The sequence below is a fragment of the Chrysochloris asiatica genome, unplaced genomic scaffold (assembly GCF_000296735.1).
Source record: "Chrysochloris asiatica unplaced genomic scaffold, ChrAsi1.0 scaffold00246, whole genome shotgun sequence".
Classification (NCBI taxonomy): domain Eukaryota; kingdom Metazoa; phylum Chordata; class Mammalia; order Afrosoricida; family Chrysochloridae; genus Chrysochloris; species Chrysochloris asiatica.
Window position 1 is genome coordinate 3649726 of NW_006408764.1, and position 15106 is coordinate 3664831.

At 44.6% G+C, this 15106-nt stretch overlaps 1 protein-coding gene across 2 annotated transcripts; it reads left to right on the forward strand.

Annotated features, from left to right (window-relative positions):
• Positions 1 to 5859: 5859 nt before the first annotated feature.
• On the forward strand, positions 5860 to 13437 carry IP6K2 (inositol hexakisphosphate kinase 2). 2 transcript variants are annotated; one of them, XM_006873627.1, is made up of 6 exons: positions 5966 to 6167; positions 7886 to 7954; positions 8047 to 8269; positions 9203 to 9378; positions 12009 to 12184; positions 12675 to 13437. In XM_006873627.1, exons 1-6 carry the CDS (start codon positions 5966 to 5968, stop codon positions 13173 to 13175), a joined length of 1347 nt encoding a protein of 448 aa, XP_006873689.1. In that variant the 3' UTR covers positions 13176 to 13437. The 2 variants fall into 2 exon arrangements, with proteins under 2 accessions (XP_006873690.1, XP_006873689.1); XM_006873628.1 differs by lacking the exon at positions 7886 to 7954 and having other exon boundaries at positions 5860 to 6167.
• The last annotated feature ends 1669 nt before the right edge of the window (positions 13438 to 15106 follow it).

Consider the following 15106-nt stretch of genomic DNA (forward strand, 5'->3'; position numbering starts at 1 on the left):
GTTTCTGAACTCTGTGTGCTTCTTTGATTTCTGTGCTGATTCTCATGCCAGTACTGCACAGTCTTTTAATCATGTAGAATTATAGTAAGTCTTGAAATTAGGAAGGTACCTCCAATTTTTTTAAATCATGTTGGTTATTCTAGCTGTTGTTAAGTGTTGTTGAGTCAGTTGAGTTTCCGAGGAGAAGCTCCTGATGAACTTGAACCGCCTACCTTGCCTTTCAGATTGACATCGCAGCACCACACCAGGACTCTGGTGATTCTAATGTTGTTGTTAAGTGCCATCAAGTCAATTCCGACCCATAGTGACCCTGTATAGGGTTTCCAAGAAGCAGCTGGTGATCTTGAACCACCAACCGAGCAGTTCAAACGACTTTGCTGTCTGATGCATTAACCCACAGCGCCACACCAGGACTCCAGTGATTCTAATAGGTTCATCATATAAATTTTAAAATCACCTTGTTGATTTCTACCCAGAAAGTCTTCCTGGCATTTTGATTGAGATTGCATTGAGGCTACAGATCACTTTGAGGAAAATGAACGTGTTAACAGTATTGAGTCGTTGGAGCCTTGAATAACCATATGTGATTACATTTACTTGAATCGTTCATTTTTCTCAACAATGGTTTTTAGTTTCTGGTCTTGTACATATTTTGCCATATTTTTCCCTAAGTATTTAATGTTATTGGTGCTATTGTACATGTTTCAGCATTTTCCCTTTCATTCTAGCTTCCAATTCACCAGCTAGAGGTACCATATTTTATTTATTCTTTACCCCGTATTTGGACATTTAGTTTGTTTTCAAATTAGGACTTTTTGTACACACATTTTTAATCTCTTATTGATTGGTGGGACCGTTGTGTGCTCCAAATTAGAATAAACCTTATGTGTTCAGCCCTTCCTACGCCAGATCTCTGGCGACCACTTTGCTGACTGGCAGTGTTCTCAGAAGAGCGTTCTGGAAAGGAAAGTGTGTGAACCTGCCGCCCAAAAGGTGTTTCAGAGTTGTGGAAGCCCGGAGAACCCTGATAGGCTGATGTCTGGCAGTTTGGTGACTCGCCCTGGTGATACATGATCTGGGTGGTGTGTATAGATGCCAACCACATACTGGGGCTTGACTCTTGACCTGATGGGGAAGAGGTTCTAATAGTGAGGGTTGTTTTTCTCACCTTCAGCCTGTTGTGCCTCAAACCATCCTGTGTGACTGCCTGACCCTAGGGCTTTATTGAGGTGTGGAGTATGTAGCCACCAGAGATCCAATTTGTACCTCATTAACTAAATTCTGGATGACCTGCCTGAGCTAAGGGGCCAGGAGCTATCATGAGTCATAGCTGTTTTATTTGCAATACTTAAAGAACCTTAAGACATTGTTTCCAATGGATACTTAAGCCAATTAGATTAATTTGGAGTGGGTGGACTCTAGGGGGAAATTTATGTTTGGGAATAGATTGTCCATGCAAATTCTGTGTTCATTACCTGTTTATAGTCTCATGGACAAATGTTAGGCAAAGTGGAAAGCTAAAATAGATGCTACATCTGAAACCTATCTCCCTAGAAACAGAGTCGGCCCATGCTTTGGCTTTAAATATTGGTTAATATTCCATGATCTCAGGTAAGCCTACTGTAAAGCTTCTGTTTAAAAACTTGTTCAAACCACATGTGGGGCAGAGTGTAGCAGGTGGGACAGGGTTCCACCCTGGTCCTTCATTTTCCAGTAGTGATGGGGCCTATGCAAGCAACCCTAGAATAGAAGCGTTTTTATGCTTTTTGTCTGCAACCCCAAAAGTAAGAAGTATTTTGTAGTACAGTGAAGCCATATTTGATAGTTCATATTGAAGAGAGTGAACATAATTGAAACAAAAAAGGACTTACTTATCTTACTGTATGCTATGCATTGATTTTTAAATTTTCTTCTATTTGATTAAAAAAACCTACAGTTACCACTCACTAATTTGGTTACCTAACAACCCACAGATTAGGGAGCTTCTTCCAGCTTGCCTCCCCCATTTTACAGTTTTAGAAAACTGAAACCGAAAGGGAGACAGGGACTTGGATGGAGTCTTTCTCCAAGCAGTTGACTGCAGAATTGGGACTAGATATAACCCATCTTGATTGACCACTCCACCTAACTGCAGGCTCATCAATTGTTTCCCTCATTTTCTCTTCACATTTGGGAGTTTCCTCTGTCATCAGACTTGGTTTAGTCAAGAGTAAGCCTTATTTGTGCTACTTCTATTCCCAAATTGATGTTTCTTCTCCAGGGAGTAATGTCCCATGGACTGCCAAGGTTGGCAAGGTGCCACCACATGCCCAGAAGCTAATGAACACACTGGGGGCCTGGGGGAGCAGCCAATTATGCATGAAATAACAGTTTCCATTTTCTTTTCAATTTTTCATTGGATTTAGGGGTAGGTGAAACAGATGCCTGAAATGAGGTGATTTTTTACTTACCAGGATATGTTTAATAATTCCTGCTTGAAGTTCCAAAAGGGAAACTAGTGTCTGTCAATTTACCTCATTGTTAGCATTGCTCTGATAGCAAAATAAATTTTACACCTTTGTGAAGGCTTTGGCATTCTGGTGTGGCACTATATAGGATAAGTACTCAACCACAAGGTCGGCTTGAACCTCAAGGTTGCCGGTTCACATCCGCCAAATGCTTCTCAGAAACCCTAATACCTTATACAGGATCACTATGAGTCAGAACTGACTTGACGGTACTGAGCAACAGCAATAAAAGCTTTGGAATGTGCATCTCTAAAATCTGACCTAGTAGGAGCATCTTGTGCTTTCACAGTGGAGCCTAACTCATGCTTTGGTACACTGGTGGTAACTTTTCTCTGGTATTGCTCTTGAATAAGAAATAGAATAGAATGTCTTTTCAATAGACTTTTGTTGTTAAGTTCTAACTCATAGTGACCCTGTATAGGGTTTCCAAGGACCAACTGGTGGGTTTGAACTGCCAACCTTGTAGTAAATAGTCTAGTGCTTATCCTACGGAGCCACACCAGGACTCCATTTTCAGTAGATTTCTTGTTAAGTGCCGTTGAGTCAGTTCCAACTAAATGACCCTGTGTAAGATTTCAAGGAGCAGCCGGTGGATTTGAACATCTACCTTGTGGTTAGTATGAATCCATCTTTGTAACGCTACAGAAAGGGATTGTGTGGCCAGGCATTTTGGAGCGCTGCCTTCTGTAGAGAGTGAGGAATGGCTGGAATGTACTCATCATTCCAGCTCGCTGCCTGTGTCACAGTGTCTGGGGACTTTTTTTAGGACACACTTTTTTATATGTGGCGATGGAAAGGCAGTGCCCAGTGAGAAATCACCTGGTTCTCTATTCTTTGTACATAGGAAAAGTTATTGATTCTTAATCCTTGAGTCAAATGGAGGCCTAGAATTAGTTTTTTTCTGGAAATGACTAAATTAACACTCATTTACACTCTTTAAAAAGGAAGCTACTTTAGAAATGTTATTGTTGAGGGCTGTTGAGTTGGTTCTGAGGAGTGGCTGGTGGGTCTGAACTGCCACCCTTGTGGTTAGCAGTCCATTGCTTATCCTATAGCATTACACCATGACTCTGGTTTATAAATAGAATAATATAAATACATGTGAAAGCACTTTCATGAGATAAGCAAAATGTTCAATGTGCATAGGAGTAGGACTGGACCGAGGCAGAGGTGCCAGAGACCATGGTTGATTGTTTGAGGCTCACTTGAGTGCTGTGGCTTAGTGTCTGGCCCTACAAGTGTTTCCTCACTTCTCTGAATCTTGACTATCATTTACAACAGAGAAAGCAGTATCTACCACACAGAAACTACTGTTAAGATCAAATGAGATCAATTTCTGTAATGAGCCTGGCATATAATGTGCTTTGTTGTTACTGTGAAATGCCTTAGAGTCAGTTTTGTCTCATAGTGACCCTGTATAGGATTTCTGAGGCTTAAAATCTTCGTGGAAGCAGAAAACTCATCTTTTTCCCTCAGAGCAAAAGATGGGCTCACACCACTGACCTCGTGGTTCCCAGTCCAGTGTTTATTACATGGAACCACCTTGCTCATCAATAGGTGCTTTAGGGGCACTGTAAGATAAGCACTGGGCTACTAATCGCAAGTTGGGCGGTTAAAACCCACCAGCTGCTCCTCAGAAACCCTACACAGGGTCGGAAGCAACTTGACAACTCTTAATATTACCCACATGAGAGAACAGAACCCTGATGTGGCTCTGTGGGCTAATGTGTCAGACTGCAAAGTCGTTTGAACTGCAAGGTCAGTGGTTCAAGCTCACCAGCTGCTCCTTGGAAACCCCATATAGGGTCACTTTGGGTCGGAATCAACTCAATGGCACTTAACAACAACATGAGAGGGCAGAGGGCTCATATCCAGCAGATTCATCCACACCACTTTGTCTTGGGAACCTGAGTAGTAAAAATTTTAGCTGCTGTCAAGTTGGCTATAACTTATAGCAACACCATCTTCCTGATGGGTGTTATGCTCAATGCCGTGGTTGCTGCCTCTGTGTATTTTGAGTGCTTTCCAACCTAGGAGTCTTCCAGCACTATGTAGTTGTTATTGTTAAAGTTGGTTCCGATTCAGGTGGGTTTGAACAGCCGCTGGCCAACCTTACAGCTCAAACTGACCTTGTGGTCTAGTGCATTGCCCTGCAGCACAACACCAGGATAGTATTGTGTTTTGCTTTATAAGGTTTTCATTGGCTCATTTTCAGAAGTAGATCTCTAGGCCTTACTTCCTAGCTTTCCTAGCCTCAGTTTGGAGGGTCCACTGACTGAAACCTGTCCACAATGAATTGCCCCTACTGGTGTTGAAATACTGGTGGCTTGGTTTCCAGTATCATAGCAACAAACACCGTGACAAACTTGACTGAAGTGTAGTTGGAAGCCCTGTATGAGTGTGAATAAAAATTTGTAGCCATTTCTTTTCTGTTTTCCCCATGATAACACAGAAAACTAGCTTGACGTTCCCTGAAACCTTTACAAGCAAAGGTGTATGCTTTGCTAAGATCCTGGGTGCCTCAGGGCCTGGGTGCCTCAGGGAATGGGGTAGCCCTGATGGCCCCAGGAGCCCATCTTTGGTCTTAAAGGTGTTCCCCAGTTTTGGTAATCAGTGAATGACCTAGAACACTGTGTATCTTTTAAAACAAGTTAGTCAGCCCCATCATTTGTTTTTGATGCAGATGTTAATCATTAAAGCTGGGCCCAAGTTCCATTGCTAATAAGGTTAATGGAGCTTGCATCTGGCCTTGGGCAAGAGGCGTTGTGTGTGTAGATACTTTGGTGAAGTAATCTTACTAAATGGTACCTATTCAGGTTTTCCCTATGTGTAAGTGCCCTGGTGTGGCGATGTAGGGTAAATACTGGACTGCTGACTGCAAGGTTAGTGGTTCAAATCCACCTACCGCACCTTGGGAACCCTGTATGGTGTCGCTATGAGTAAGAACTGACTCGACTGCACTTAACAACAATAAAAGTATCTTATAAAATACTTGTATTATAATAGGATAATCTTATTAGAAAATGGCAAGATTGAATACAAACAATAGGTTGGTTTCGAGTTTTCCCCGTCTGTGGTGGCTTTCTCTACCGTCTTGGGGAGGTGCTGGCTGTTTGGCGGCTCCTGGAGCCCAGGCCCTGCCTCTCCATGTCTGGTCCCGCCCCTCCTGTTTGTTTTTCTGCAGGAGGAGGCGGGGCAACCCCCCCCCCCCCCCCCAAGAGCTCAGACTATTTGTCTTTCAGTAGCTGGAGGAGGTGAGCAGCTCTTAAGTCAGTTCCCAGGCCACTTCCAACCCTAGTGTCTTTACGTTTGTTTCTGGCAGAGTGTCTTTACTCACATAAGCTGAGAAGCAGAGCCAAGACTGGACAGAGGAACGCACGGACAGACGATAGACGGAGGACACGCTGGCTGCAGGACCCCGCTGCCTCCCCCTTCTTCCCGTTGTCTGTGCTCGGAGGATGAGCCCAGCCTTCAGGGCCATGGACGTGGAGCTCCGCGCCAAGGGTGTCCTGCTGGAGCCCTTTGTCCACCAAGTCGGGGGACACTCATGCGTGCTCCGCTTCAATGAGATGACCTTGTGCAAGCCTCTGGTCCCAAGGGAGCACCAGTTCTACGAGACCCTCCCAGCTGAGATGCGAAAATTCACTCCCCAGTACAAAGGTAAGCCCCTCGCCGCCATAGGGGAAGCCAGCACCAAGGAGATACAAAGGTGACGGCTTGTGGAAGGCCTGCGCAGCCTTTCCGGAACCTTGCCCCCTTCCCACTCACTGTGTTTTCCCTCCTCCTCCTCTTGGCCCTCAGCCCAGCACCTCACACCCTCAGTTTTCAAGCCTTGGTAAGATTGCTCAATTCTGTTTTGTTTTGTGGATTTGTTTTGAGTTTATTTTTGGTGGAAGTGTAGATGTGTTTTATGTTCAGGTGTCTCTTGATGGCTGTAACCCATGAGGGGAACAGCAGGAGAAGACTCTGGGAGGGTTTTACTCAGAATACTTGCCGCCTGCATCTTGTCCTCCAGGAAATCAGAAGCCGGGTGATTAGGTAGGCTGGGAGCAGGGTTGATTGAGTCAGATGGAATGCAGGAGTGGGAGGCCTGTGCTGATTAGCTGAAAACCCTTTGCTGTTACAGACTGTCCCTGCAATTGCCCCTTTGATACAACTAATTTAATTTTTTGAGGGAACATCAACAGTTACCAGTATGATGTGGCCTTCCCTGGGGGTGGGTGTCCAACCCTTTGTAAACCAAGGAAGAGGCCATTAAGGAAATTAATTTTAAATTTGCATTGCTTGGTTGTACAAAAGACCCTGGAACTACTACTACGTAGTCCTGGGATTGTTGAAACTTTTTTTTTTTAAAGCCAGAATGTACTGGGCTTAATCTGTAATCTGAATATGTCTGTGTGTTTGTGGTGAGGGTGGGGGTTGGGGGCCCTCACTTGGTCCTTCTCTATTGTTTTTTCCAGGACAAAGCCAAAGGCCCCTTGTTAGATGGCCACCCCTACCCCCTTTTTACCCTTGGTCTTTTCCCCGTGGCCACAGGGAAGTGTGGTACCCTGAATTCCCTACCCGGGCTCCTCTGCACCCAGAGCTGGGGGATACCTCAGAAGTGTCGTCTCTCTGTGAGAACGCATTCCCCTGCTGGAGCGGGCAGGCAGCAAGGACTGAGCAGGTTGAGTGATCCCTGGCAGAGAGGCCTGGGAGGAAAGGCGTTCAGCCATTACGCTTGTAAGGCACGCTCGTCGGCACCTGCTGAAATGTTCCCACCTGACAGCCTCCCTCAAAGACTGTCTCATTACGCTTGGCAGGTTCTAGAGACTCCAGGGGGAGAGCTACTTTCGAGGCCACCACGCATCTGTGTTCCCTGCCCCATCCTATCTGCCTTGTGTTCATTTTCTTTTGTGACAGGAGACTGCAAAGACCAATAAAGTTAACATATTTGAGAAGGACAAAAGGCTTGGGGTGCCCACCTATGTGGGGGTTCTTCGGGAAGCCTTTCTAGGATGTCTCTTGTGCTGTGTGATTTGTTTTGTTTCCCCTTTATTTTGCTTTGCTTGCACAATCTTCTCTTACCCCACCCCCCAAGGCAAATCTGTCCACCGTACCCCCACTCCCCAGGGACTTCTGGCTCTTCAAAGCAAGCCTTGAAGCCAATGGTGTTTCTTTTTAGGGCATTAAAATATTGACAAGATATAAAGAGCAAATGTTTTACATTTTCCTTAGGATTAGAAGAGTTCCATAAAAAATTAATAAACATTTTCAATGATGGAAAAATGTGTCTTGTAATTCTTTGGCTCTTGCCTTTGTTGAGTGCATCAGAGAGGAAGACTCTCAGCCATGTTTGCTCCTTAATTGCTTGTCTTGTATGGTGTCATCTTTTCTAGCTGTTTTGATATTTGTTAAGTTTGCAGATGAGTTTGGGGCCTCTGGCAACAGAGAGACTAAAGAACAGGGTAAGAAAAAAAACAAATGTTACAATCATGTTATTTAGAACGCATCTTCCTGTGGAATTAAAAGTCTGCTGTGCTCCTCACCCTCCTTCCAGGTGTGGTGTCCGTGTGTTTTGAAGAAGATGAAGATAGGAATTTGTGTTTAATAGCATATCCAATAAAAGGGGACCATGGAACTGTGGACAATGTAGACAATTTAGACTGTGAACCAAAAAGTAAGCTCCTAAGATGGACAAACAAAAAGCATCATGTCCTAGAAACAGAAAAGACTTCCAAGGATTGGGTGCGCCAGCACCGGAAAGAAGAGAAAGTGAAAAGGTGGGTATAAACCCTGGGCTCTGTGTGAGAGGTCTTGGGTAGGAGCCAAGGACACATACACACAATGATCTTAGATGTTCTATCACTTGGTGAGGTGACCAGTTCCTGCATGGTACACCTGCCCAGCACCTCTTTTAATTAGATCATGCCCATTTTGGGGAAATGGCTGTGGAACAGCTGTAAAAGAGACATAGCTACCCATTCTGTATATGACTGCTCTGTGCCAGGCTCTCAGCTGGGTTGTGGGGTGTAGTAGTGACCCAGATAAGCCATTTTTGTGCACCTCAGGTTGCTTAGAGATTGTAGTGGATGGAATGGTCTCACTGAAATTTTAGGTCCACCAATATAGAGTCTTTAAAGTGTCACACCTTGACGGAACTTGTGAAATACGAAGGGGCTACAAAAAGCTCACGGATAAATTCTACTCATTATCAATTCCATTTTTACATGAACATTTTGAAAACCTTGCATATAATTTATATATGTTGAAGTGTCTCTGATGTAGCTAAGCAAGTCGACTTATTCCTGTGGAATTTCAATTCAGATTTTCCCAGCCCTCCAGCATTCTGGATATCCCAGAAGTTGGGCTGGTGCTGGCTAAGAGTGCAGTGGTGCCGCCTGCCCCCCACTGCCTGTAGGGGAAGTCGGGGAGATAAAGGCAGAGACAGTCCTTGCATCTTAGGCTCTCCTTGCTGTAGAAAACAGTGGGTTACCTCCTTAATTATTAACTCAACATGATTGAGGTATAATGTCTATTCAGTAAAATGCATTAAGTTGAAGTGTTCGATGTAATGAGTTTTGCAGATAGCTATACTGTAACCCACTACTACATCAAAATATCAAGCTTCTCATCACTTCAGAAAGTTCAGTTGTACTTCTTTGCCCATTAATTTTGATTAAACTGATAAATATTGAACCTTTGTCTCCTTATAGCCATAAATTGGAAGAAGAATTTGAGTGGTTAAAGAAATCTGAAGTCTTATACTACAGTGTAGAGAAAAAGGGAAACGTGAGTTCCCAGCTTAAACACTATAACCCTTGGAGCATGAAGTGCCACCAGCAACAGTTACAGCGAATGAAGGAGAATGCGAAGCATCGGAACCAATATAGTATCCTTTGTTCACAGAGCATCTCTGTTTTAAAAATGGGTGGTGTTGGGGTGAAGGTTGTAGTAGTGAGGAGAGAAGGCCCTTGGAGCACCCAGAGAGATGTTGGATTTTATGGTTTTAGTTTTAGTTATGGTGCCAGGAGACCCTGTGGCAAATCTTAACTCCCTGAGGAGTCAGGGTTGGCTTGCGAGTACAGGTAATAAGGAAATGGGTGAGGGGTGCCTTATGGAGGGGGACAGTCTATTTGGTGAGCCTAAACAACCTAGAGGAAATGGTCCCTGTTGTCAAACTTTTGAAGGGGAACCTGCTCAGTGCTCACCTGCCAAGACCTGAGTATAACTATCCTTTTCTGCATGAGGAAAACACCAGGATGTTTTTTTTTTAAATTACCTTATCACTCATTAACTGTGAATCATTTTAGATTTTTTTAGGTTATCTTATGGGGTGGAGGGGAATCACAGGTAGAATTGAGGGTTTTTTTAAAACTTTGTTAAGGAATAATCTAAACGTATGACAAATAGAATTTGTTGAATCCTAAATTCCTGGTGTGATTCTGTAGGATAGGCACCGGACTGCTAACCACAACGTTGGTGATTCAAATCCACCAGCTACTCCTGAGACAGTCTATACAAGGCTGCTATGTGTCAAAACCATTTCAAAGGCACTTAACATAAAGTACCCATGACCATAGCTAAGCATTTAACCCTCTTTGTAAATCTCATGTCATCACTTTCTGAATGTACCCAGCACCCCCAAATGGATTATTTGTGAAACTAGACTCAGATACATAATTCATCTGTGTACACCTCAGCAAATATTTTTTTAAAAAGGATATTTTAAAACTAATACTATCTCTTAAAAAGTAGACAGTAATTCTTTAATACCAAATACCTAGTTTGGACCCACATTTTCCCATTTGTCTTGTAAATATTTTTCTTTATTGATGACTTGTTTGGGGATCCCAATGAGATTTACCCTCATCTGACTGCATGAGTTCAAAATGTCTGTCTTTAGATAAGGTAGGGACCTTATTTTTTCTCTTTGAAGGTATCAGAAAACTGAGTGTTCTAGAGTTTCCTACAGTCTGAATTTACTGACTGCACTCCTACAGTTTCTCTGTCCCCTGTATTTTCAGGAAGTTGCTAATTGGGTCTGAAGGCTTGATCAAATTCAGTTTTATGGAGGTGCAGGCATTATATATCATAGATGCTATTGTGCTTGTCCATCAGAAATAGTTTTTTCATTTTCTTTGTGTTGGATCGTTGTTGCTTAAGCTCCATTTTTTTCATTATGTAACTTACTATTTTGTCATATTCTTCACTCATTAGCTTCAAATCCTTCTGTAAGAGACGTTTCCTCATCAACTATGCGGTTATCCTGACATGTAGTGTATATAGGAAAGAACAAGTTAAATGTTTATATTCGTTCCTTTATTAGATGCTTGGAATAATGAGTTTTCTATAGGATAAGCACTGGACTGCTAACCACGAGGTTGGTGGTTCAAACCCGGCAGCTGCTCCTCAGAAGCCGTATACCGGATTGCTTTGAGTTAGAACCAACTCAGTGGCATTTAACAACATCTCTGAAGATGACTATTGAGTGTTGTAGCTCATTATGAATAAAGTGAATGAATTTAAATATATTTGATGCCCATTTCAGTTGTCCTTACTGATTGATGCTTCTATCAGTCATCCTATTAGGACAGTAGAGCCTTTCGGATAGTCTTCTGAATTATTTGGATACAACTGTAGTAGTCTGGTAGTAGCTAGCTTGCTTTCTGATATGAAAAGGTAGTCTAGGATCATGTACGTTTCCTACTCCAGATGTGGGCTCTTAGCCATTCCTCTAAAGCCAGGGGTTAGCAAACCTTTTGGGGAAAGAGTCAAGTAGTTAATATTTTAGGCTATTGGGGCCATACTGCCTCTGCCACACTTCTGCTGTTATAACATGATAGCAGCTATAGATAGTAAATGAAAGAGCATACTTGTGTTCCTATACAACTAACTTTATTTATGGTCATTGAAATATGAGTTTCATATCATTTTCATGTGTCATGTTATTTTTCTTTTGATGTACCCACACCCCCACTCCCCCAACCATTTAAACCTTTTCTAGCTTATGGGGCTACAGTTGTAACTGTGGCTTGCCAATCCCTTCTCTAGGGAGGCCTGTTTTTTTTTTAATGGGAAGACCTCAGTCTGGGTACTTCCATAGTAGGGGTGTTCCTTCTGGTCATTGTTTCTAGGTCTTTTCGGTGGATATAGTTAGGAAGTACACATTTATTCAAAGGAAAAATGCTTTCCTGAATTCATACTGATATTTTCAGTTCACATTTAGGACTTCAGGATTTACTTGAACTTATTTGATGTTCCATTTCTAATTGAGGACCCTAATCTCACCTCTGGCTGAGTTCAAAGGATTGTATATCTCCTGGGGGTGGGGAGGGAACAGGAGGAGAGGTTCTTTTAGCCAGCCTTGGGTTTCCTCCCTTGGGAGATGGCAGAACTGACAGGGCTCTCTGTGGCTGACTGGCATGTGAGCCTGGGCTTCTCTGAGGCACATTGTGTGCAGGCATTGTGCCCCAGGAGTGCCATGGTCTTCCTCTTGGGGGATTGTCCTTAACCACTCAGAATTTATTTTACTGGAGAATTTGACCTCCCGCTATGAGGTGCCATGTGTTCTGGACCTCAAGATGGGCACACGGCAGCATGGTGATGATGCTTCAGAGGAAAAGGCAGCCAACCAGATCCGGAAGTGCCAGCAGAGTACATCTGCAGTCATCGGGGTGCGCGTGTGTGGCATGCAGGTGAGGAATGTGTTGGCACGTGGTGTGGGCTAACCAGAGCATCCATTGGCTGCTTACTTCCCCACCCTGACATAGGCTTGCTTTCTCAAAAGATTCCTGATTTGGTACTTCCTGAGTCTTACCACTCTCTGGTTAGAAAAGAGATTGTGCATATCTGGGCTATCCCCTTTGGGGCTGGCTTTGCTCCTGCTCTCTGAGTCTACAGTCTGTGGACAGGAGTCCAGAGTAAGAAAAGAAGGATTAGGCCCTCATCACTGACCCACATGCCAAGCAGTGAGCAGGGCACAGTGATGGAGCCCAGGTTGAAAGACTGTATCCCAGGTGGGTGGTGATCAGAGAGGACAGCGGTTCCTGTGCAATGTTTGTAGTTGACAAGTTAATCTAATTGAGGACTGTTGCATCGCATCCCCTTCTCCTGCCCCCTCCCTTGGGTCCAGGCTCTTGAGATCACCCTCACTCAGCTCCTGACCTGCTGGTCTCCCTCCCACAGGTGTACCAGGCAGGCAGTGGGCAGCTCATGTTCATGAACAAGTACCATGGACGGAAGCTGTCCGTGCAGGGCTTCAAGGAGGCGCTTTTCCAGTTCTTCCACAATGGGCGGTACCTGCGCCGAGAGCTCCTGGGTCCTGTGCTCAAGAAGCTGACAGAGCTCAAGGCGGTGTTAGAGCGACAGGAGTCTTACCGTTTCTACTCCAGCTCCTTGCTGGTCATCTATGATGGAAAGGAGCGGTCAGAGGTGGCCCTGGACTCCGATGCTGAGGACTTGGAGGACCTGTCAGAGGAGTCGGCCGACGAGTCTGCTGGTGCCTATGCCTACAAGCGCATTGGCCCCAGCTCAGTGGATGTGCGCATGATTGACTTTGCACACACAACCTGTAGGCTCTATGGCGAGGACAGCGTGGTACACGAGGGTCAGGACGCTGGTTATATCTTTGGGCTCCAGAGTCTGATAGACTTTGTGACAGAAATTAGCGAGGAGAGTGGAGAATGAGCACATGAGACACTCTTCATGCCCCAGTCACAGCTGTGCTGTGTCAGCAAGGTGCGGAGGAGGCCAGCATGGCCAGGCAATTGTCCCTGCAACCTGGAGCTGACTCAAAGAGGCCTCTATCAGCCCCAGCCTGAGCCAGCCTCAGCTGTCCTCGGAGTCTATTTATTTTAAATATTTCTTCAACATTCCACATTTGATGATGCAGATACCTCTTTCTTTCTTCAGTGTAAACGTTCTAATACAAATCTTTTTGTTTATTGTACACAGTACTGCTGTCATTCTTGCAAGGAACAGACAGCCTCCCTGACCTCCCCCCACCCCAACCCTCATATCCTCCCCCCTTGCTGTGACCATCACCTTGGCCTAGCTGTCAGAGCAAAGTTCTGGTCACCCCAACCCAACACTTTATGAGATTCCCTAACTAGTATCCTGGGGTCACCCAAAGATGTCCTATGCACACAACAGCTAGGCCTCCGGTCTGTTGTAGTTTAGCATCCCAGGTTTTCTACCCAGAGAACCCCACTTAATACAGCTCTTTCGTACCTATGTAGCTTAAGCCAGAGTTGGGCAGCAGGTGTTTCAAACCCCAGCTTTTGATGGCTCTTGTTTCACTAGCAGCTGAATTGGCTAAACATGTATTTCAAGATCTCCTGGAACCAATGCTAGGGCCTCAAGTAGCTGCCAGGCTCTGGTGAAGGGACCCAGAAGGGTGGAGAGAAGATGATGTTCTGGATAGAGTGGCCTTCTTGGCCCTACCATTTGTCCCCATTCTACACAGTCCCAACTGTGACTATGCCAGTTTCATCCTTTATACAGTCAAGACAGCTTATCTATAACTCTAGGGGTCTCTAGAAAGAGTGAATCAGGTGGCAGGAGGAGATCCTAAACTGCAGAGCCAGTTCCCCCAGGTAGAGTGCAAACCCTCCAGTACAGAGAGGTATTAGATTTAGGGGATCCAGTTTTAATAGTCCCCACTCCCCAACTCTTCTCTGTCCTAGAAATTCTCAGTGTCTCATCAAAACCCATTGTACCTATGTCCACTGTGCCCTCAAACAGGTCAATTACATGCAAGTATGTGCCCATACCTCCTGTTCCCTGGACCCAGACACCCAGTGGGGATTGTATAGTTGAACACAGAAATGCAAGACTTGTGGAGACCTTCCTGATCCAGGGTCTCAGGTATGCAAGGTCAGGACACATTGGCATCCCACTCCCCACCCTCCATGGGCCCTCCTATCTGCCCTTAGAGGGGTACACCAGAAATAAGGTGATTTGGAGTTTTAAGTCCTATGTTATTGAGTGCTGTCAAATTGGTTCCAACTCATGATGGCCCTGTATAGGGTTTCTGAGGCTTTAAGTCTTTGAGGGAACAGAAAGCCTCCTTTTTCTCACCTGGAGCAGCTGGCAGGCTCAAACCACAGACTTTGTGGTTCAAAGCCCAGTGCTTAGTGTATGGAGCCACCACACTCCCTATAAGAACAGGAAAACAAAGCCGTATGAGAGTAACTGATAGAGGTGGGTGATGAGGGAGGGAGAGGAAGAATGTCTCTGGCAGAGGGAACACAATACACAAAAACTATCAGGACAGAGAGGAAAAGAAAAACCAGTGGTTGAGGGCAGTATACCAAAAACCAAGCCTGTTCACAAACAGCTAGTGGATTCTAAACCACCAACTTTACTGTTTGCAGTGGAGTGTTTAACCACTGACCTACCACAGCGCTTTTGAAGGGCCACCCCTGTGGGACCTACAGGGATGGGAGGAGTTTGGATAGAAAAATGGCCCAGTCTGGTTTCTGTTTTTGCAACTTATTTCTGACTTTAAGGAGTAGTGGTGGTGCAGCGGGTTAAACGTTTGCGATTTTAACAATGCTTGACAGTTCCAATCCATCATCTGCTCCCGGGAAGAAAGATAATAACGAAATCATACTGCC

Bases quoted from the DNA above. Each gene is read 5' to 3' on its own strand.
- IP6K2 (XM_006873627.1), top strand. From the start codon at position 5,966: ATGAGCCCAGCCTTCAGGGCCATGGACGTGGAGCTCCGCGCCAAGGGT. The intron at 7,955-8,046 runs GTAAGAAAAAAA...CCCTCCTTCCAG, and splicing joins CAGAGAGACTAAAGAACAGG to GTGTGGTGTCCGTGTGTTTT. The intron at 9,379-12,008 runs GTATCCTTTGTT...TTAACCACTCAG, and splicing joins GAAGCATCGGAACCAATATA to AATTTATTTTACTGGAGAAT.